We start from the raw sequence: 22,075 nt of genomic DNA, 5'->3' as shown, positions 1-22,075 counted from the left end.
CATTTAGTACACATTCTCCTATGGGGCTCCACCATGGCTTTCAAACATAATGAACAAGTAGTTTCCTCTGTGTCAGACATGTTTAAACAGACTAGCAATGAGACTAGCAAGCTTGGAAAACACTTTAAAGAAGTTTACAAGCAATATAAAAAACGTTACTGCGCCTTTAAGAAACACAAATTTTGTCAAAATTTGAAATAACAGTGAAAAAAGGCAGTTACACTAACGAAATTTTTACAGTGTATGTAACAAGTCAGCAGAGCATTGCACCCACTTGCAAATGGATGATTAACCCCTTAACAACAAAAACAGAATAATAAATGACAAAAACGTTTTTTAAACAGTCACAACAACTGCCACAGCTCTACTGTGGCTTTTTACCTCCCTCAAATACGACTTTGAAGCCTTTTGAGCGCTCCAGAGATGTCCTGGATCATGCAGGAAGAAGCTGGATGTCTGTGTCTGTAATTTTTGCTGCGCAAAAAAGCGCTAAAATAGGCCCCTCCCACTCATATTACAACAGTGGAAGCCTCAGGAAACTGTTTCTAGGCAAAATTCAAGCCAGCCATGTGGAAAAAAACTAGGCCCCAATAAGTTTTATCACCAAACATATATAAAAACGATTAAACATGCCAGCAAACGTTTTATATTACATTTTTATCAGAGTATGTCTCTCTAATAATAAGCCCGATACCAGTCGCTATCACTGCATTTAAGGCTTTACTTACATTAATTCGGTATCAGCAGCATTTTCTAGCAAATTCCATCCCTAGAAAAATATTAACTGCACATACCTTATTGCAGGAAAACCTGCACACCATTCCTTCTCTGAAGTTACCTCACTCCTCAGAATATGTGAGAACAGCCATGGATCTTAGTTACTTCTGCTAAGATCATAGAAAACGCAGGCAGATTCTTCTTCTAAATACAGCCTGAGATAAACAGTACACTCCGGTACCATTTAAAAATAACAAACTTTTGATTGAAGAAATAAACTAAGTATAAAACACCACACTCCTCTTACGACCTCCATCTTTGTTGAGAGTTGCAAGAGAATGACTTGATATGGCAGTTAGGGGAGGAGCTATATAGCAGCTCTGCTGTGGGTGATCCTCTTGCAACTTCCTGTTGGGAAGGAGAATATCCCACAAGTAATGGATGATCCGTGGACTGGATACACTTAACAAGAGAAAATATACTACCTGTCTTAAATAGACAGGGCAGGCCGTGGACTCGATACATAACAAGAGAAAGACATTTATCAGGTAAGCATAAATTCTGTTTTCTCTTGTAAGATGTATCGAGTCCACGGATTCATCCATACTTGTGGGATACCAATACCAAACTTTAGGACCCGGATGAAGGGAGGGACAAGACAGGTAGCTTAAACGGAAGGCACCACTGCTTGCAGAACCTCTCTCCCAAAAATAGCCTCCGAAGTAGCAAAAGTATCGAATTTGTAAAATTTGGAAAAAGTATGAAGCGAAGACCAAGTCGCCGCCTTACAAATCTGTTCAACAGAAGCCTCATTTTTAAAAGCCCATGTGGAAGCCACTGCTCTAGTAGAATGAGCAGTAATTCTTTCAGGTGGCTGCTGGCCAGCACTCTCATAAGCCAAACGGATGATGCTTTTCAACCAGAAGGAAAGAGAGGTAGCCGTAGCCTTTTGACCTTTTCGTTTACCAGAATAAACAACAAACAATGAAGATGTTTGACGGAAATCTTTAGTTGCTTGTAAGTAGAACTTTAAAGCACGAACCACATCAAGATTGTGCAACAGACATTCCTTCTTTGATGTAGGATTAGGACACAGTGAAGGAACAACAATCTTGATTGATATTCCTATTAGAAACAACCTTAGGAAGAAAGCCAGGTTTGGTACGCAAAACCACCTTATCTGCATGGAAAACAAGGTAAGGTGAATCACACTGTAAAGCAGATAACCCAGAAACTCTTCGAGCCGAAGAGATAGCTACTAAAAACAAAACTTTCCAAGATAGAAGCTTAATATCTATGGAATGCATAGGTTCACACGGAACCCCTTGAAGAACTTACAAACTAAGTTTAGGCTCCATGGCGGAGCAACAGGTTTAACCCCTTAACGACTGAGGACGTGCAGGGTACGTCCTCAGAAAAAAGGCAGTTAACGCCTGAGAACATACCCTGCACGTCCTCAGTGTGGAAAGCAGCTGGAAGCGATCCTGCTCGCTTCCAGCTGCTTTCCGGTTATTGCAGTGATGCCTCGATATGGAGGCATCCTGCAATAACCTTTGTAAGCCATCCGGTGCAGAGAGAGCCACTCTGTGGCCCTCTCTGCACCGGAGATCGGTGGCTTACTGCGTTGGTGGGTGGGAGCCGGACCGGGAGGCGGGTGGCGGCCATCGATGGCCCTGGTTATGTGAAGGGGGGCGGGATCGTGGGCGGGGTGGCTGGGGGCGCGCGCGCGTGCACAGGAGGGTGGGGGCGGGCGCGTGCACGGGGAGGGAGCGGGTGGGAACCGCTACACTACAGAAAATGTTGAAAATTAAAAATGTTGAAAGTCAAAAATTAAAAAAAAAAAAAACGATCAGCAAGCTGGTGGGGGTTTGTCTGTGTGGGGGTGGGGGAAGCTACACTACAGAAAAGAAAAACAAAACAAAAAAGCACTTTTTATTGCAAACTGGGTACTGGTAGACAGCTGCCAGTACCCAAGATGGCCCCCAATAAGGCAGAGGGGAGGGTTAGAGAGCGATTTTGGGGGGGATCAGGGAGGTTGGGGGCTAAGGGGGGGATCCTACACAGTAGCATATGTACATATGCTAAAAAAAATTTTTTTTTAAAAACCCTTTTATTTTAGTACTGGCAGACTTTCTGCCAGTACTTAAGATGGCGGGGACAATTGTGGGGGAGAGAAGGGAAGGGAGCTGTTTGGGAGGGATCAGGGGGTGGGATGTGTCAGATGGGAGGCTGATCTCTACACTAAAGCTAAAATTAACCCTGCAAGCTCCCTACAAACTCCCTAATTAACCCCTTCACTGCTAGCCATAATACACGTGTGAGGCGCAGCAGGATTTAGCGGCCTTCTAATTACCAGAAAGCAATGCCAAAGTCATATATGTCTGCTATTTCTGAACAAAGGGGATCCCAGACAAGCATTTACAACCATTTGTGCCATAATTGCACAAGCTGTTTGTAAATGATTTCAGTGAGAAACCTAAAATTGTGAAAAATTTTAAGTTTTTTTTAATTTGATCGCATTTGGCGGTGAAATGGTGGCATGAAATATACCAAAATGTGCCTAGATCAATACTTGGGGTTGTCTACTACACTACACTAAAGCTAAAATTAACCCTACAAGCTCCCTAATTAACCCCTTAACTGCTGGGCATAATACACTTGTGGTGCGCAGTGGCATTTAGCGGCCTTCTAATTACCAAAAAGCAACGCCAAAGCCATTTATGTCTGCTATTTCTGAACAAAGGGGATCCCAGAGAAGAATTTACAACCATTTATGCCATAATTGCACAAGTTGTTTGTAAATAATTTCAGTGAGAAACCGAAAGTTTGTGAAAAAATTTGTGAAAAAGTGAACGATTTTTTGGATTTGATCGCATTTGGCGGTGAAATGGTGGTATGAAATATACCAAAATTGGCCTAGATCAATACTTTGGGATGTCTACTAAAAAAAAATATATACATGTCAAGGGATATTCAGGGATTCCTGAAAGATATTAGTGTTCTAATGTAACTAGCGCTAATTTTGGAAAAAAATGGTTTGGAAATAGCAAAGTGCTACTTGTATTTATGGCCCTATAACTTGCAAAAAAAGCAAAGAACATGTAAACATTGGGTATTTCTAAACTCAGGACAAAATTTAGAAACTATTTAGCATGGGTGTTTTTTGGTGGTTTTAGATATGCAACAGATTTTGGGGGTCAAAGTTAGAAAAAGTGTGTTTTTTTCCATTTTTCCTCATATTTTATCATTTTTTTTTATAGTAAATTATAAGATATGATGAAAATAATGGTATCTTTAGAAAGTCCATCTAATGGCGAGAAAAACGGTATATAATATGTGTGGCTACAGTAAATGAGTAAGAAGAAAATTACAGCTAAACACAAACACTGCAAAAATGTAAAAATAGCCTTGGTCCCAAACGGACAGAAAATGGAAAAGTGCTGTGGTCATTAAGGGGTTAAATACAGGCTTGATCCTAACCAAGGCCTGACTAAAGGCTTGAACGTCTGGGACATCTGCCAGACGTTTGTGTAAAAGAATAGACAAAGCCGATATTTGTCCTTTTAAGGAACTAGCTGATAATCCCTTCTCCAATCCTTCTTGGAGAAAGGACAATATTCTAGGAATCCTAATCTCACTCCATGAGTAACCCTTGGATTCACACCAATAAAAAATATTTGCGCCAAATCTTATGATAGATCTTCCTGGTGACAGGCTTTCTAGCTTGAATCAGGGTATCAATGACCGACTCAGAGAAACCACGCTTTGATAGAATCAGGCGTTCAATCTCCAAGCAGTCAGACGCAGATAAATTAGATTTGGATGCGTGAATGGACCTTGGATTAGAAGGTCCTGCCTCATTGGCAGAGTCCACGGTGGAACCGATGACATGTCCACTAGGTTTGCATACCAAGTCCTGCGTGGCCAGGCAGGTGCTATTAGAATCACCAAAGCTCTCTCCTGCTTGATTCTGGCAACCAGACGTGGGAGGAGAGGAAACGGTGGAAATACATAGGCCAGATTGAAGGACCAGGGCACTGCTAGAGCATCTATCAGTACCGCCTGGGGATCATGGGACCTGGACCCGTAACGAGTAAGTTTGGCATTCTGACGGGACGCCATCAGATCCAATTCTGGTGTGCCCCATAGCTGAGTCAGCTGGGCAAATACCTCCGGATGGAGTTCCCACTCCCCCGGATGAAAAGTCTGACGACTTAGGAAATCCGCCTCCCAGTTCTCTACTTCTGGGATATGGATTGCTGAGAGATGGCAAGAGTGATCCTCCGCCCATCGGATTATTTTGGTTACCTCCATCATCGCTAGAGAACTCCGTGTTCCTCCTTGATGATTGATATAAGCTACAGTCGTGATGTTGTTACTGAAATCTGATGAATTTGGCCGCAGCAAGCTGGGGCCACGCCTGAAGCGCATTGAATATCGCTCTCAGTTCTAGAATATTTATCGGGAGGAGAGTTTCCTCCTGAGACCATAAGCCCTGTGCTTTCAGGGAGTACCAGACTGCACCCCAGCCTAACAGGCTGGCATCTGTCGTTACTATGAGCCCCTCTGGCCTGCGGAAACACATTCCCTCAGACAGGTGGTCCTGAGACAACCACCAGAGAAGAGAATCTCTGGTCTCCTGGTCCAGCAGTTGAGGAGATAAATCTGCATAATCCCCATTCCACTGTTTGAGCATGCATAGTTGCAGTGGTCTGAGGTGTAGGCGGGCAAAAGGGACTATGTCCATTGCCGCTACCATGAGTCAGATTACCTCCATGGACTGAGCCACTGATGGCCGAGGAATGGAATGAAGAGCTTGGAAAGTGGTTAAGAGTTTTGATTTTCTGACCTCTGTCAGAAATATTTTCATTTCTACCGAGTCTATCAGAGTCCCTAGGAAGGAAACTCTTGTGAGAGGAAAGAGAGAACTCTTTTTTATGTTCACCTTCCACCCGTGAGACCTCAAAAAGCCAACACGATGTCCGTGTGAGACTTGGCTAGTTGGAAAGTCGATGCCTGAATTAAGATGTCGTCTAGATAAGGCGCCACTGCTATGCCCCGCAGCCTTAGAACCGCCAAAAGGGACCCTAGCACCTTTGTGAAAATTCTGGGAGCTGTGGCCAACCCGAAGGGAAGGGCCACAAACTGGTAATGCCTGTCCAGAAAGGCGAATCTGAGGAATTGATGATGATCTCTGTGAATAGGGATGTGTAGATACGCATCCTTCAAGTCCACGGTAGTCATATATTGACCGGCCAGGATCAGAGGTAGAATAGTCCGAATAGTCTCCATCTTGAATGATGGTACTCTGAGGAACTTGTTTAGAATTTTGAGATCCAAGATTGGTCTGAAAGTTCCCTCTTTTTTGGGAACCACAAACAGGTTTGAGTAAAACCCTAGTCCTTGTTCCGCTTTTGGAACTGGGCGGATCACTCCCATGGTATGTAGGTCTTCTACACAGCGTAAGAACGCCTCTCTCTTTGTCTGGTTTGCAGACAATTGAGAAGTGTGAAACCTCCCCCTTGGGGGAGAGTCTTTGAAGTCCAGAAGATATCCCTGGGACACAATTTCTAAAGCCCAGGAATCGTAGACATCTCTTGCCCAAGCCTGAGCGAAGAGAGAGAGAGAGTCTGCACCCTACTAGATCCGGTCCCGGATCGGGGGCTACCCCTTCATGCTGTCTTAGAGGCAGATGCAGGCTTCTTGGCCTGTTTGCCCTTGTTCCAAGCCTGGTTAGGTCTCCAGACTGACTTGGATTGGGCAAAATTCCCCTCTTGCTTTGCAGCAGGAGAAGCTGAAGCGGGACTACCCTTGAAATTCCGAAAGGAACGGAAATTATTTTGTTTGGTCCTCAATTTATTTGTCTTATCCTGAAGAGCATGGCCTTTCCCTCCAGTAATGTCTGAAATAATCTCTTTTAGTTCAGGCCCGAATAGGGTCTTTCCTTTGAAAGGGATGTTCAAAAGTTTAGATTTTGATGATACATCAGCAGACCAGGACTTAAGCCGTAACGCCCTGAGTGCTAAAATGGCAAAACCTGAATTCTTTTCCGCTAACTTAGCCAGTTGGAAAGCGGCATCTGTAATGAAAGAATTAGCCAACTTAAGAGCCTTAATTCTATCCATAATATCCTCTAATGGAGTCTCCATCTGAAGAGCATCTTCTAGAGCCTCTAACCAGAAAGCAGCTGCAGTAGTTACAGGAACAATGCACACAATAGGTTGGAGAAGAAAACCTTGATGAACAAACATTTTCTTCAGGAGACCCTCTAATTTTTTATCCATAGGATCTTTGAAAGCACAACTGTCTTCGATAGGTATAGTTGTACGTTTAGATAGAGTAGAAATAGCTCCCTCCACCTTAGGAACCGTCTGCCACGAGTCCCGCATGGTGTCAGATATGGGAAACATTTTCTTAAAAACAGGAGGGGGAGCAAATGGAATACCTGGTTTATCCCACTCCTTAGTAACAATATTCACAATCCTCTTAGGGACTGGAAAAACATCAGTGTAAACAGGAACCTCTAAGTATTTGTCCATTTTACACAATTTCTCTGGAACCACTATGGGGTCACAATCATCTAGAGTCGCTAATACCTCCCTGAGCAATAAGCGGAGGTGTTCAAGCTTAAATTTAAAGGCCGTCATATCAGAATCTGTCTGAGGGAGCATCTTTCCTGAATCAGAAATGTCTCCCTCAGATAACAAATCCCTTACCCCTACTTCAGAACATTGTGAGGGTATATCAGATATGGCTACTAAAGCGTCAGACTGCTCAGCTTTACTTAAGCCAGAGCTGTCACGCTTTCCTTGTAAACCAGGCAGTTTAGAAAAAAACCTCTGTGCGAGCGTTACTGGTTGTGACACTTGGGGAGAGCTAGATGTCAAAAACTCATTTCCTTCTGTCTGAGAATCATCTATTGCTATATTTTTCATTGCTAAAATATGCTCTTTATAATTTATAGACATATCAGTGCAAGTGGGAAACATTCTAAGAGGGGGTTCCACAATGGCTTCTAAACACATTAAACAAGGATTTTCCTTAGTGTCAGACATGTTAAACAGGCTAGTAATGAAACAAGCAAGCTTGGAAAACACTTAAATTCAAAGTAAATAATACTTAGAAAAAAACGGTACTGTGCCTTTAAGAGAAAAAAAGCTGCACAAACTCTGCAAAACAGTGTAAAAAAGCAGTAAACTCAACAAAATTTTTACAGTAGCATCATATAGCCTTAGTAACTTTGCACAGCTATGCAAATAAACAATTAACCCGTTAATGTAAAAACCAGATTGACAAAACGTCAAAAACCGGTAAAAACCGTTCAGCACCTTGCCACAGCTCTGCTGTGGCGCCTACCTGCCCTTTATGAACGATTTGTGGGGGAAAAAACTTCTTTACAGCCCTCAAACACAGCACGACCCTCTGGAGAAGCAGTTGGATGTCTCTGAGGAAAAGAAACTGCGCAACTGAGGCGCGAAAATAGGCCCCTCCCACCTCACTCGATGTCATGGGGCCTAAAGGAAATACAACAGAGTGTTTCCTAAACTAGCCATGTGGGTTAATAACCCTTAAACAAGCCACAAAGACCCCTTAAAGTCCCTAAAAAAAAACGTTATTGCAATAATAATAATAAAAACGTTTTTCCTTATCAGTGTCACCAGTAACTAATGAGCCCTTTGTGCAAGCTGGGATTCTTACTAAGTCTCTGAATACAGCTTACCCTTCCCTCATGGGGATATTGTCAGCCTTTTCTAGAATTAACACAGTCTGTCTAGAAAAAAATTAGACTGAACATACCTCAAAGCAGTTTAACCTGCAAACTGTTCCCCCAACTGAAGTTTTCCTGTACTCCTCAGTCCTTGTGAGAACAGCAGTGGATTTTAGTTACAAAGTGCTAAAATCATCACCCTCCCTGCAGAAATCGTCATCTCTTCTCTGCCAGAGAGTAAATAGTACACACCGGTACCATTTAAAATAAACTTTTGCTTGAGAAAATAAAAACTAACATTTTTGTCACCACACTCACTTTGCCCTTCCTAGCAGTTAAGCAGGCAGAGAGAATAACTGGGGGGTGGAGCTAAGGGATGAGCTATATAGACAGCTCTGCTGTGGGTGCTCTCTCTGCCACTTCCTGTTGGGAAGGAGAATATCCCACAAGTATGGATGAATCTGTGGACTCGATACATCTTACAAGAGAAATATTTGTTTTTATTTTCATACATCTACACAGTAAGTAAAAAACATTTAATGGCTAATGCTTTACTTACAGTATACATGTACTTTAGGTGTTTGAAAATAAAAACAATTATTTTTTGAATAAATCTCCAGGAATAAGTATATGCAGCAAGTTATTCAGACTGCTTTCACTTCCACTGAGCCTGTCTCCCCCCTCCCTCTCTCCCCGGAGCTAGTTTAGAAAATTAAGGTGTTTTAGTAATTTTGGGTACAAAATTGCAATTTTCATTTTTGCCCATATAGCCCAGCCCTAATCCTGATGCAGTAAATACTTTTTACTTTGCATAATTTTGAACGGTGAGGTTGTTTAGTTTTTTAAAACTTTTTCCTTGCCTGCAGCCAAAACAGTTTTGATATTTGGAAGGGCTGGTGCAGTGGCCCTATAGTCTGCACATCCTCCTCTGAAAGAAACGTGCTGACTTGATAATAGATAAAGTTTCTCATTTTAAAATATAAAATAATAATGCTTTGGTCCAGATTTAACAAAGTCCGGTGGTCAGGGGCGTACATCTTTGTCCCTGTCCCTCCAGCATTGTGTCCACGCATTTACCATTGCACACTACGGCTAAGGTGTCATTCTCCGCAGTGGGAAAAGTCTGGGGAGATTGAGATACGCTAAACACAACAGGTAGCAAAGTGGGTTAAGAAGCAGCGGTCTGATAACCACTGCTTCTTAACTCTCGGCTGCAAGTTCCCTCATGTGGGCATGCAGCCGGAACCTTTGATAAATCTGGGCCTTTAATATTTTTGAAGTTCGGCTTGCTTGAGGAATTGAAAATTAACTAGCAAATGTGGAAAAGCAAAACAGCTCCATATCTTTAACTTGTTCTTTTAACAACAATACAATAAATTATTTTTCTCCTTCACTCTCCATTCTGCCCAACTCAACTTTTTGATAAACTGGTACCCTAGATAAAGGGACGGGCACTTCCTAGAGAGCTGTTTGGTATAGGACACAATATATTTTTGTTTTAAATATGAAGAAACATAATTTATGCTTACCAGATAAATTCCTTTCCTTCTGGATAGGAAGAGTCCACGGCTTCATTCCTTACTGTTAGGAAATAAAACACCTGGCCACCAGGAGGAGGCAAAGACACCCCAGCCAAAGGCTTACATATCCCTCCCACTTCCTCATTACCCCAGTCATTCTGCCGAGGGAACAAGGAAAAGTAGGAGAAATATCAGGGTATAAATGGTGCCAGAAGAATAAGATAATAAGGGGCCACCCTTAGACAAGAAAAAATGGGCGGGGGCCGTGGACTCTCCCTATCCGGAAGGAAAGGAATTTATCTGGTAAGCATGAATTATGTTTTCCTTCCTATGATAGGGAGAGTCCACAATTTCATTTCTTACTGTTGGGGAAATTATACCCAAGCTCCAGAGGACACTAAATGAATAAATGCAATCAGGAACACTGATACCCGCTCCTGCTTGATGCGGGCCACCACTTGAGGAAGAAGTGGTAATGGAGGAGAAAGATATAGGAGTTTGAACCTCCAGGGCATTGCTAGTGCATCTATTAGATCCGCTTGGGGATCTCTCGACCTCGACCCGTACCATAGTAGCTTGGTATTGAGACGGGACGCCATGAGATCTATCTCTGGCGTCCCCCACTTGCTGCATATCTCTGCAAACACCTTGGGATGGAGAGAACATTCCCCTGCGTGAAAGGATTGTCTGCTGAGAAAATCCGCCTCCCAGTTGTCCACAGCCTGAATGTGGATCGCTGACAACGAACAGCTGTGGGCTGCCGCCCACTCCAGAATCTGAGATACTTCCTTCATCGCCAAGGAACTTCTCGTTCCCCTCTGATGGTTATTGTAAGCCACCGAGGATATATTGTCTTATTGGAATTTGATAAACTGGGATGAACCCAGAAGTGGCCAAGCCTTCAAGAAATTGAAGATTGCTCGTAGTTCCAAAATTGATCGAGAGGGAGGACGACTCCTGAGTCCACAACCCCTGTGCCTTCCTGGCAAACCAAACAGCTCCCCTTCTGGATAGGCTTGTGTCCGTAATCACAATCTCCCAGGATGGTCCTTAGAAGCACGTCCCTCTTGACATATGATCTGGACTGAGCCACCAAGAGAGCGATTCTTTCGACCAGCTGTCTAATACATAATACTTAGAGACCGATCAGAATGATCGCCGTTCCACTGCCTCAGCATGCACAGTTGTAAAGGTTTGTGACGGAACCTGGCAAAAGGAATGATGTCCATGCAGGACACCATGAGACCAATCACCTCCATACACTGAGCCACAGAGGGACTCGAGGAGGTCCGGAGGGCAAGACATGCCAAAATTTAGCTTGGAACGTCTCTGGTCTGTTAGAAATATCCTCATGGATATGGAGTCTATCATAGCATCCAGGAATTCCACCCTGGTACTTGGGATAAGAGAACTCTTTTCCAAGTTTATCTTCCATCCATGTGATCAAAGAAGATTGAGAAGGGACTCCGAGTATTCTTACATAAGATGGCAAGATGGGGTTTGCACCAGAATATCATCCAAGTATGGGGCTACTATAATACCCTGAGTTCTGGCAATGGCTAGAAGAGCCCCCAGAACCTTTTTAAGGATTCTTGGAGCAGTAGCTAGGCCAAACTGAAGGGCAATGAACTGGAAGTGCTGGTCCAGGAAAGAAAACCTCAGGAACTGAAAGTGTTCCCTGTGGATTGGACCATGAAGGTAAGCGTCCATCAGATCTGTAAGCGTCCTTCAGATCTATAGTGGTCATAAACTGGCCTTCCTGAACTAAAGGAAGGATGGACCTTATTGTCTCCATCTTGAAGGAAGGGACACTGAGAAATGTGTTTAAGCACTTTAGGTCCAGAATTGGGTGGAAAGTTTCCTCCTTCTTTGGGACCATGAAAAGATTTGAATAAAATCCCAAGACTCTTTCTTTGATAGGCACCAGGACAACAACTCCTAAGGAGGATAGGTCCCAAACGCACCCTAGAAAGGCATCCCTCTCTTCTGGTCTGTAGCCAGGTTCGAGAGTAGGAATCTTCCCCTGGGCAGATGAGATTTGAAGCCTATCTTGTATCCCTGAGTACGACCTCCAGGACCCATGGATCCTGTATGTCCCTGAACCAAGCGTCTGAAAAAAAGACACAGTCTGTCCTCTATATAATCCGATCCCGGATCTGGGGCCGCCCCTTCATGCCGATTTGTTTTCGGCGGGTTTCTTATTCTGCTTGGACATATTCCAGGACTGAGCCGGCTTCCAAGTACTCTTGGGTTGCTCGGGCTTGGAGGAGGATTGTTAACGTTGGAATTTGTCAGAAAGAAAGGAATGAAAATTAGGAGATTGTCGTGCCTTAGACGACTTCTTATCTTGCGGTAGGAAGGCACCCTTGCCTCCGGTAAAAGTAGAAATAATGTAGTCCAGGCCTGGACCAAATAAGATCTTTCCCTTGAAGGGAAGAGAAAGGAGTCTGGACTTAGAAGTCAAATCCGCAGACCAAGACTTCAACCAGAGCCCCGGCAGGCTAGCACCGCAAAGCCTTTGCATTTAGGCGAATAACTTGCATGTTATTATCACAGAAAAAATAATTTGCAATTCTCAGAGCTTTAATTCCGTCTTGAATATCATCGAGGGGAGACTCCACCTCAATGAGTTCTGGCAAAGTCGCACCAGTAGGTAGCTGCTCCGGCAACCGCAGCCTCCGGTTGAAATAAAAGTTCCATATGTTGAAACCTCTTTCTCCGAAAAGGTTTCCATTTTCTTATCCATCGGCTCTCAGAATGAAGAACTATCCTCAAGAGGTATAGTAGTATGTTTAGCAAGCGTAGAGATAGCAACATCCACCTTAGGAATAAAGCCCCACAAATCCAGTTGAGAGTCTGGGACCGGGAACAACTTTTTAAAAGTAGACGAGGGGGAAAAGGAAGATCCAATTCTTTCCCATTCGTTGTTAAAAAGATTCGCCATTTTAACCGAAACAGGAAAAGTAAAAGGAACTTTCCTGTCTTCGTAAACTCTTTCTAATTTAGGTATCATAGGTTCTTCAGGCAGCACGGCCTCTGGAACCTCTAACGTAGACAGAACCTCCTTTCATAAAAAAAAAAATTAAAGTGCTCAATTTTAAATCTAAAGGACTGTTCCTCCACAGCAGGAGGCTTAGACGCTAAGCAATCCGACCCAGAAAGTTCACCCTCTGAAGCTACAGAGGTCAACTCATCATCGGATAACTGGGACATAATAGCTAAATCCGATAAATATTTAGATGACTCGGGTCACGAGAGCTATGTTTAACCTTTCTCTTGCGTTTGTTAGAGCGAGGTAATGTACTGAGGGCCATAGACACCACCGTTTGTAACTGCACGGCAAAGTCCGCAGGAAGAAGGCCCCCTCCGTATGGAGGATTAGATGTGCTACGGGGAATTGCATGTGGAGTAGACAATATAGCAAGGGTAGTAATCTCATGGGACGCCGAGTCCTGAGAGGTAGAGGGCTCAGAGGGACTAATTGACTTAGCAGGCTTGTCTCCCTTCTTAGACTTTTATAACAGTGTTAAGGCATGTGGAACATAATTTAGTGGGCGGGAAAACCACGGCCTCCTCACAATATAAACAGGTATGATTTAGTACAGAAGAAGTACCTTCTAACATGTCAGTCCTCCATAGCTCAGGTTATACCCACAGAAGGACACAAATAAAAACTTTTTTTTTTTTTTATATATACTTTTTTTATACTCCCAATGTCTGGGGCCCTCACCACCTCCTAGACGCAGACAGTTAACAGAGGAAACGTTCTCCTCAGGTTGAAGTCTCAGCCAGAATGGAGTAAATGAACATAGACCACATGCTATGAAAAGTACAGCAAGTTAATAGGAGCTGTCCAACACTTTCAAAAAAGAAAGTGAAACCTGATTGTTCCAGCCAAAAACACACCGTCTATGAGCCCAGAAAATAAAATCCCACAAAGCAGCATGTAAATAATTATTTCACTGATTAAACCAAACTGTTCAATAAACCCCCCTCAGAGGATATTAACCCTGGATCCTATCAAGGTATAAAGGAGCCAGACTGTGACCCTGTTACAAAAATTGAAAAGATCTTACCTCCAGGATCCATGCTGTGGAACAGAACACAGCCTCTCAAGGCTCACTTGAGTGAGAGAAAGCAGGCAGTGAAACTTGTCAACACTGATTGCTTAGAAGCTGTTAGCAATAGTCTGGATGGTTTTGCAGAAAAACTTTCCCTGCATCTTCTGACTAACTTTCATCAATATTCTCACTGAGAGGATGACATGACTACTTAAAACTCCAGTCCTATCTCGAAGGGCAGATACCCTTTTTTCAGGACTCTCCGAATCTTCTGACACTTCTCTGCCACCTCCTATTATGACGAAAGGCAAAGAATGACTGGGGTAATGAGGAAGTGGGAGGGATATTTAAGCCTTTGGCTGGGGTGTCTTTGCCTCCTCCTGGTGGCCAGGTGTTGTATTTCCCAACTGTAAGGAATTAAAGGGACATTAAACCCAAAATTCTTCTTTCATGATTCAGACAGAGAATACAATTTTAAACAACATTTCAATTGACCTTTATTATCTAATTTGCTTCTTTCTTTAGATATAATTTGTTGAAGACATAGCAATGCACATGGGTCAGCCAATCACGAGGCATCTATGTACAGCCACCAATCAGCAGCTACTTGAGCCTATCTAGATATGCTTTTTTGCATATATTACATAATCATCAGGAGGGAGCACGCACAAACGCCTCTATACAAGGTGCATATATTATATAAGCATCAGGAGGGAGCAAGCACAAACGCCTCTATACAAGGTGCATATATTACATAGGCATTAGAGGGAGCACGCACAGACGCCTCTATACAAGGTGCATATATTACATAAGCATCAGGAGGGAGCAAGCACAAACGCCTCTATACAAGGTGCATATATTACATTAGCATCAGGAGGGAGCACGCAAAAACGCCTCTATACAAGGTGCATATATTACATAAGCATCAGGAGGGAGCACGCACAAACGCCTGTATACAAGGTGCATATATTACATAAGCATCAGGAGAAAGCAAGCACAAACACCTCTATACAAGGTGCATATATTACATACGCATCAGGAGGGAGCAAGCACAGACGCCTCTATACAAGGTGCATATATTACATAAGCATCAGGTGGGAGCACGCACAAACACCTCTATACAAGGTGCATATATTACATAAGTATCAGGAGGGAGCAAGCACAGACGCCTCTATACAAGGTGCATATATTACATAAGCATCAGGAGGGAGCACGCACAAACGCCTCTATACAAGGTGCATATATTACATAGGCATCAGGAGGGAGCACGTACAAACGCCTCTATACAAGGTGCATATATTACATAAGCATCAGGAGGGAGCAAGCACAGACGCCTCTATACAAGGTGCATATATTACATAAGCATCAGGAGTGAGCAAGCACAAACGCCTGTATACAAGGTGCATATATTACATAAGCATCAGGAGGGAGCAAGCACAGACACCTCTATACAAGGTGCATATATTACATAAGCATCAGGAGGGAGCACGCACAAACGCCTCTATACAAGGTGCATATATTACATAAGCATCAGGAGGGAGCAAGCACAAACGCCTCTCTCTATACAAGGTGCATATATTACATAAGCATCAGGAGGGAGCAAGCACAGACGCCTCTATACAAGGTGCATATATTACATAAGCATCAGGAGTGAGCAAGCACAAACGCCTGTATACAAGGTGCATATATTACATAAGCATCAGGAGGGAGCAAGCACAGACACCTCTATACAAGGTGCATATATTACATAAGCATCAGGAGGGAGCAAGCACAAACGCCTCTATACAAGGTGCATATATTACATAAGCATCAGGAGGGAGCAAGCACAAACACCTCCATACAAGGTGCATATATTACATAAGCATCAGGAGGGAGCAAGCACAAACACCTCCATACAAGGTGCATATATTACATAAGCATCAGGAGGGAGCAAGCACAGAAGCCTCTATACAAGGTGCATATATTACATAAGCATCAGGAGGGAGCAAGCACAAACGCCTCTATACAAGGTGCATATATTACATAAGCATCAGGAGGGAGCAAGCACAGACGCCTCTATACAAGGTGCATATATTACATAAGCATCAGGACGGAGCACGCACAGACGCCTCTATACAAGGTGCATATATTACATAAGCATCAGGAGGGAGCACGCACAAACGCCTCTATACAAGGTGCATATATTACATAAGCATCAGGAGGGAGCACGCACAAACGCCTCTATACAAGGTGCATATATTACATAAGCATCAGGAGGGAGCACGCACAAACGCCTCTATACAAGGTGCATATATTACATAAGCATCAGGAGGGAGCAAGCACAAACGCCTGTATACAAGGTGCATATATAACATAAGCATCAGGAGGGAGCACGCACAAACGCCTCTATACAAGGTGCATATATTACATAAGCATCAGGAGGGAGCAAGCACAGACGCCTCTATACAAGGTGCATATATTACATAAGCATCAGGAGGGAGCACGCACAAACGCCTCTATACAAGGTGCATATATTACATAAGTATCAGGAGGGAGCACGCACAGACACCTCTATACAAGGTGCATATATTACATAAGCATCAGGAGGGAGCAAGCACAAACGCCTCTATACAACGTGCATATATTACATAAGTATCAGGAGGGAGCAAGCACAAACGCCTCTATACAAGGTGCATATATAACATAAGCATCAGGAGGGAGCAAGCACAAACGCCTCTATACAAGGTGCATGTATTACATAAGCATCAGGAGGGAGCAAGCACAAACGCCTCTATACAAGGTGCATATATTACATAAGTATCAGGAGGGAGCACGCACAGACGCCTCTATACAAGGTGCATATATTACATAAGCATCAGGAGGGAGCAAGCACAAACGCCTCTATACAAGGTGCATGTATTACATAAGTATCAGGAGGGAGCACGCACAGACGCCTCTATACAAGGTGCATATATTACATAAGCATCAGGAGGGAGCAAGCACAAACGCCTCTATACAAGGTGCATGTATTACATAAGCATCAGGAGGGAGCAAGCACAAACGCCTGTATACAAGGTGAATATATTACATAAGCATCAGGAGGGAGCACGCACAAACGCCTCTATACAAGGTGCATATATTACATAAGCATCAGGAGGGAGCAAGCACAAACGCCTCTATACAAGGTGCATGTATTACATAAGCATCAGGAGGGAGCAAGCACAGACACCTCTATACAAGGTGCATATATTACATAAGCATCAGGAGGGAGCAAGCACAGACACCTCTATACAAGGTGCATATATTACATAAGCATCAGGAGGGAGCAAGCACAGACACCTCTATACAAGGTGCATATATTACATAAGCATCAGGAGGGAGCACGCACAGACGCCTCTATACAAGGTGCATATATTACATAAGCATCAGGAGGGAGCAAGCACAGGCGCCTCTATACAAGGTGCATATATTACATAAGCATCAGGAGGGAGCAAGCACAGACGCCTCTATACAAGGTGCATATATTACATAAGCATCAGGAGGGAGCACGCACAGACGCCTCTATACAAGGTGCATATATTACATAAGCATCAGGAGGGAGCACGCACAGACGCCTCTATACAAGGTGCATATATTACATAAGCATCAGGAGGGAGCAAGCACAAACGCCTCTATACAAGGTGCATGTATTACATAAGCATCAGGAGGGAGCAAGCACAGAAACCTCTATACAAGGTGCATATATTACATAAGCATCAGGAGGGAGCAAGCACAGACACCTCTACACAAGGTGCATATATTACATAAGCATCAGGAGGGAGCAAGCACAGACACCTCTATACAAGGTGCATATATTACATAAGCATCAGGAGGGAGCAAGCACAAACGCCTGTATACAAGGTGCATATATTACATAAGCATCAGGAGGGAGCAAGCACAGACACCTCTATACAAGGTGCATATATTACATAAGCATCAGGAGGGAGCAAGCACAGACGCCTCTATACAAGGTGCATATATTACATAAGCATCAGGAGGGAGCACGCACAGACGCCTCTATACAAGGTGCATATATTACATAAGCATCAGGAGGGAGCAAGCACAGACGCCTCTATACAAGGTGCATATATTACATAAGCATCAGGAGGGAGCAAGCACAGACGCCTCTATACAAGGTGCATATATTACATAAGCATCAGGAGGGAGCATGCACAGACGCCTCTATACAAGGTGCATATATTACATAAGCATCAGGAGGGAGCACGCACAGACGCCTCTATACAAGGTGCATATATTACATAAGCATCAGGAGGGAGCAAGCACAAACGCCTCTATACAAGGTGCATGTATTACATAAGCATCAGGAGGGAGCAAGCACAGACACCTCTATACAAGGTGCATATATTACATAAGCATCAGGAGGGAGCAAGCACAGACACCTCTATACAAGGTGCATATATTACATAAGCATCAGGAGGGAGCAAGCACAGACACCTCTATACAAGGTGCATATATTACATAAGCATCAGGAGGGAGCACGCACAGACGCCTCTATACAAGGTGCATATATTACATAAGCATCAGGAGGGAGCAAGCACAAACGCCTCTATACAAGGTGCATATATTACATAAGCATCAGGAGGGAGCACGCACAGACGCCTCTATACAAGGTGCATATATTACATAAGCATCAGGAGGGAGCACGCACAGACGCCTCTATACAAGGTGCATATATTACATAAGCATCAGGAGGGAGCACGCACAGACGCCTCTATACAAGGTGCATATATTACATAAGCATCAGGAGGGAGCACGCACAGACGCCTCTATACAAGGTGCATATATTACATAAGCATCAGGAGGGAGCACGTAAAAACGCCTCTATACAAGGTGCATATATTACATAAGCATCAGGAGGGAGCAAGCACAGACACCTCTATACAAGGTGCATATATTACATAAGCATCAGGAGGGAGCAAGCACAGACACCTCTATACAAGATGCATATATTACATAAGCATCAGGAGGGAGCAAGCACAGATGCCTCTATACAAGGTGCATATATTACATAAGCATCAGGAGGGAGCAAGCACAGACGCCTCTATACAAGGTGCATATATTACATAAGCATCAGGAGGGAGCACGCACAGACGCCTCTATACAAGGTGCATATATTACATAAGCATCAGGAGGGAGCACGCAGACGCCTCTATACAAGGTGCATATATTACATAAGCATCAGGAGGGAGCACGCACAGACGCCTCTATACAAGGTGCATATATTACATAAGCATCAGGAGGGAGCACGCACAGACGCCTCTATACAAGGTGCATATATTACATAAGCATCAGGAGGGAGCACGCACAAACGCCTCTATACAAGGTGCATATATTACATAAGCATCAGGAGGGAGCACGCAAAAACGCCTCTATACAAGGTGCATATATTACATAAGCATCAGGAGGGAGTACACACAAACGCCTCTATACAAGGTGCATGTATTACATAAGCATCAGGAGGGAGCAAGCACAAACGCCTCTATACAAGGTGCATATATTACATAAGCTGCACATGTACCTTTAACAAAATAAAAATCTATTCAAAAAATGAAAAGTGGAAGTGATGTATTAAACTTGAGTCATCACTTCACCCTTTGTTTAGAATAGTCTTTTTTTATTTAAAACATCAACTGCTGTCTCTTCTTGGCACTGGAGCAATGCTCTCACTTGGTTTAAAGGTTGGTAAGCAGAACACTACTCCCACTGACTAATAATCAGCTCATCTGCTCACCAAACACAAATTGATTTTGTTCATTCACTTCATATGGATTTTACAAAAGTTTCATACAAGAGTGGAGTAAAAGATACTCTCTGGACCAGTTAAATAATACAAACTGCAAGTTACCGGAACATCTTTTTGCTAAAGTAGTACCTTGTGTAAGGTCTTCAATGGCGCGGCGCATACCCCTATCAAATGCACGAGCATCTGCTGGGCTCTGAAAAGTGAGGCCAAATTTCTTGTCGCCGATTCTCCAATGGTGAAATGTAGGGGTGACCTTATTGTAGACAATTTCCCTCTTCAACACACACTCCAAAAGCACCTGTAAAGAGAGAATTCAGTGTCATAAACACAACCATCTGCCGCTTTATGTTACAAACCTAGAGAATAAGGAACTGTGTCTCTCCACAACACTTTTCCATATGCAATGTTTGTGTAATCTACTACGTCATCGCAATCTGTGTAATCTACTACGTCATCGCAATCTGTGTAATCTACTACGTCATCGCAATCCGTGTAATCTACGACGTCATCGCAATCCGTGTAATCTACGACGTCATCGCAATCCGTGTAATCTACGACGTCATCGCAATCCGTGTAATCTACGACGTCATCGCAATCCGTGTAATCTACGACGTCATCGCAATCCGTGTAATCTACTACGTCATCGCAATCCGTGTAATCTACTACGTCATCGCAATCCGTGTAATCTACTACGTCATCGCAATCCGTGTAATCTACTACGTCATCGCAATCCGTGTAATCTACTACGTCATCGCAATCCGTGTAATCTACTACGTCATCGCAATCCGTGTAATCTACTACGTCATCGCAATCCGTGTAATCTACTACGTCATCGCAATCCGTGTAATCTACTACGTCATCGCAATCCGTGTAATCTACTACGTCATCGCAATCCGTGTAATCTACTACGTCATCGCAACCCGTGTAATCTACTACTTCATCGCAATCCGTGTAATCTACTACGTCATCGCAATCCGTGTAATCTACTACGTCATCGCAATCGTGTAATCTACTACGTCATCGCAATCTGTGCAATCTACTACGTCATCGCAATCTGTGTAATCTACTACGTCATCACAATCTGTGTAATCTGCAATATTAATTGCGAGGGGGTGGAAGTCTTGGTGAGTTCCCACACTTTTTTTTGTAGGACTTAACCCCTGCATCTCTGCCATATCTGTGTGTGTGTTGATGTAGTGATACTGTAGCCACGATACATAGAATCTTTCTCAGTTGTTCTAGTAAGGGTTTGTCAATAAATTTGCTGCTTCAAACAGAAGAATAATTTGAAGAAATACTAAAATAAATGCTGAATATTTTTATTAGCATAATCTAACCCAGTTTTTAGAAAGGGAGGAGTCATTGGGGAAAGTATGGAGGTAGGTTTTGAACATTTCATAATGTCACCACTTTAAAGCATACACTACTACACCATGCTACACAAACATAATGAAATGTTCTGTATCTGCATACAAGGTAGCATATGCCGTATTATACAATAAACGTACAATAATAAGGAAACACCGCCCTCACAAGGTCACAAACCTCTTTATGCCTTGTCCAAAACCTTATAGGGACAGGAAACCCAAAATTCTTCTTTCATAATTCAGATAGTGCACATCATTTTAAACAGTTTATTTCTAGTACATAATTTTATTTGTTCAGTTGGTATCCTTTGTTGAAAAGCATACCTAGGAAGGCTTAGGATCAGCAATAGACTACTGGGCGTTAGCTGCTAATTGGTAGCTGCACATATATGTCTCTTGTCATTGGCTCACCTGGCATGCTCAGCTAACTCATAGTAGTACACTGCTGCACTTTCAACAAAGGATGCCAAGAGAAGGAAGCAAATTTGTTACCAGAAATACATTGGGAAGTTGTTTAAAATTGTATGTTCTTTCTGAATCCTGAAAGAAAAATCTTTGGTTTCATGTCCCTTTAACATGAACAATCCACCATGCTGGCATAATCCTATGTGCCAAAAGGAACAGTATCACATGTATGTTTGCCACAAGGATTTATATAGCACACACCATTTCACAACAAGGAACTATTAGCCAAGTCACAACATAAACTCGTACACCACAAAAGGTCTATCTGCCACATCACATGACACGTGCACAAACAAGAAACCACGTGCCACAAAACTCTACACAAATAGGAACTGCCTTGTGGGAAAAAGCTGAACAAAATATACCCAAGTTTGTCAAACACTTGCACAAAAGGGAACCATCTAATTAAATTGTCTAATGCCAATCTATTGGAGTTTAGCTGCCCAAATGTCAAA

At 43.1% G+C, this 22,075-nt stretch overlaps 1 protein-coding gene across 2 annotated transcripts in view; it reads right to left on the bottom strand.

The window, feature by feature from the left end:
• SPRED1 (sprouty related EVH1 domain containing 1) overlaps nt 1-22,075 on the bottom strand; it is a 274,558-nt gene that overhangs the window by 40,268 nt on the left and 212,215 nt on the right. For both annotated transcript variants that reach the window (XM_053697963.1, XM_053697964.1), the window contains exon 3: nt 19,918-20,086. In XM_053697963.1, the coding sequence (XP_053553938.1) occupies nt 19,918-20,086 (169 nt within the window). The remainder of the gene's footprint in view (nt 1-19,917; nt 20,087-22,075) is intronic.

The sequence above is a fragment of the Bombina bombina genome, chromosome 1, assembly GCF_027579735.1.
Source record: "Bombina bombina isolate aBomBom1 chromosome 1, aBomBom1.pri, whole genome shotgun sequence".
Taxonomy (NCBI): Eukaryota; Metazoa; Chordata; class Amphibia; order Anura; family Bombinatoridae; genus Bombina; species Bombina bombina.
This window is presented reverse-complemented; position numbering and strand designations above follow the sequence as displayed.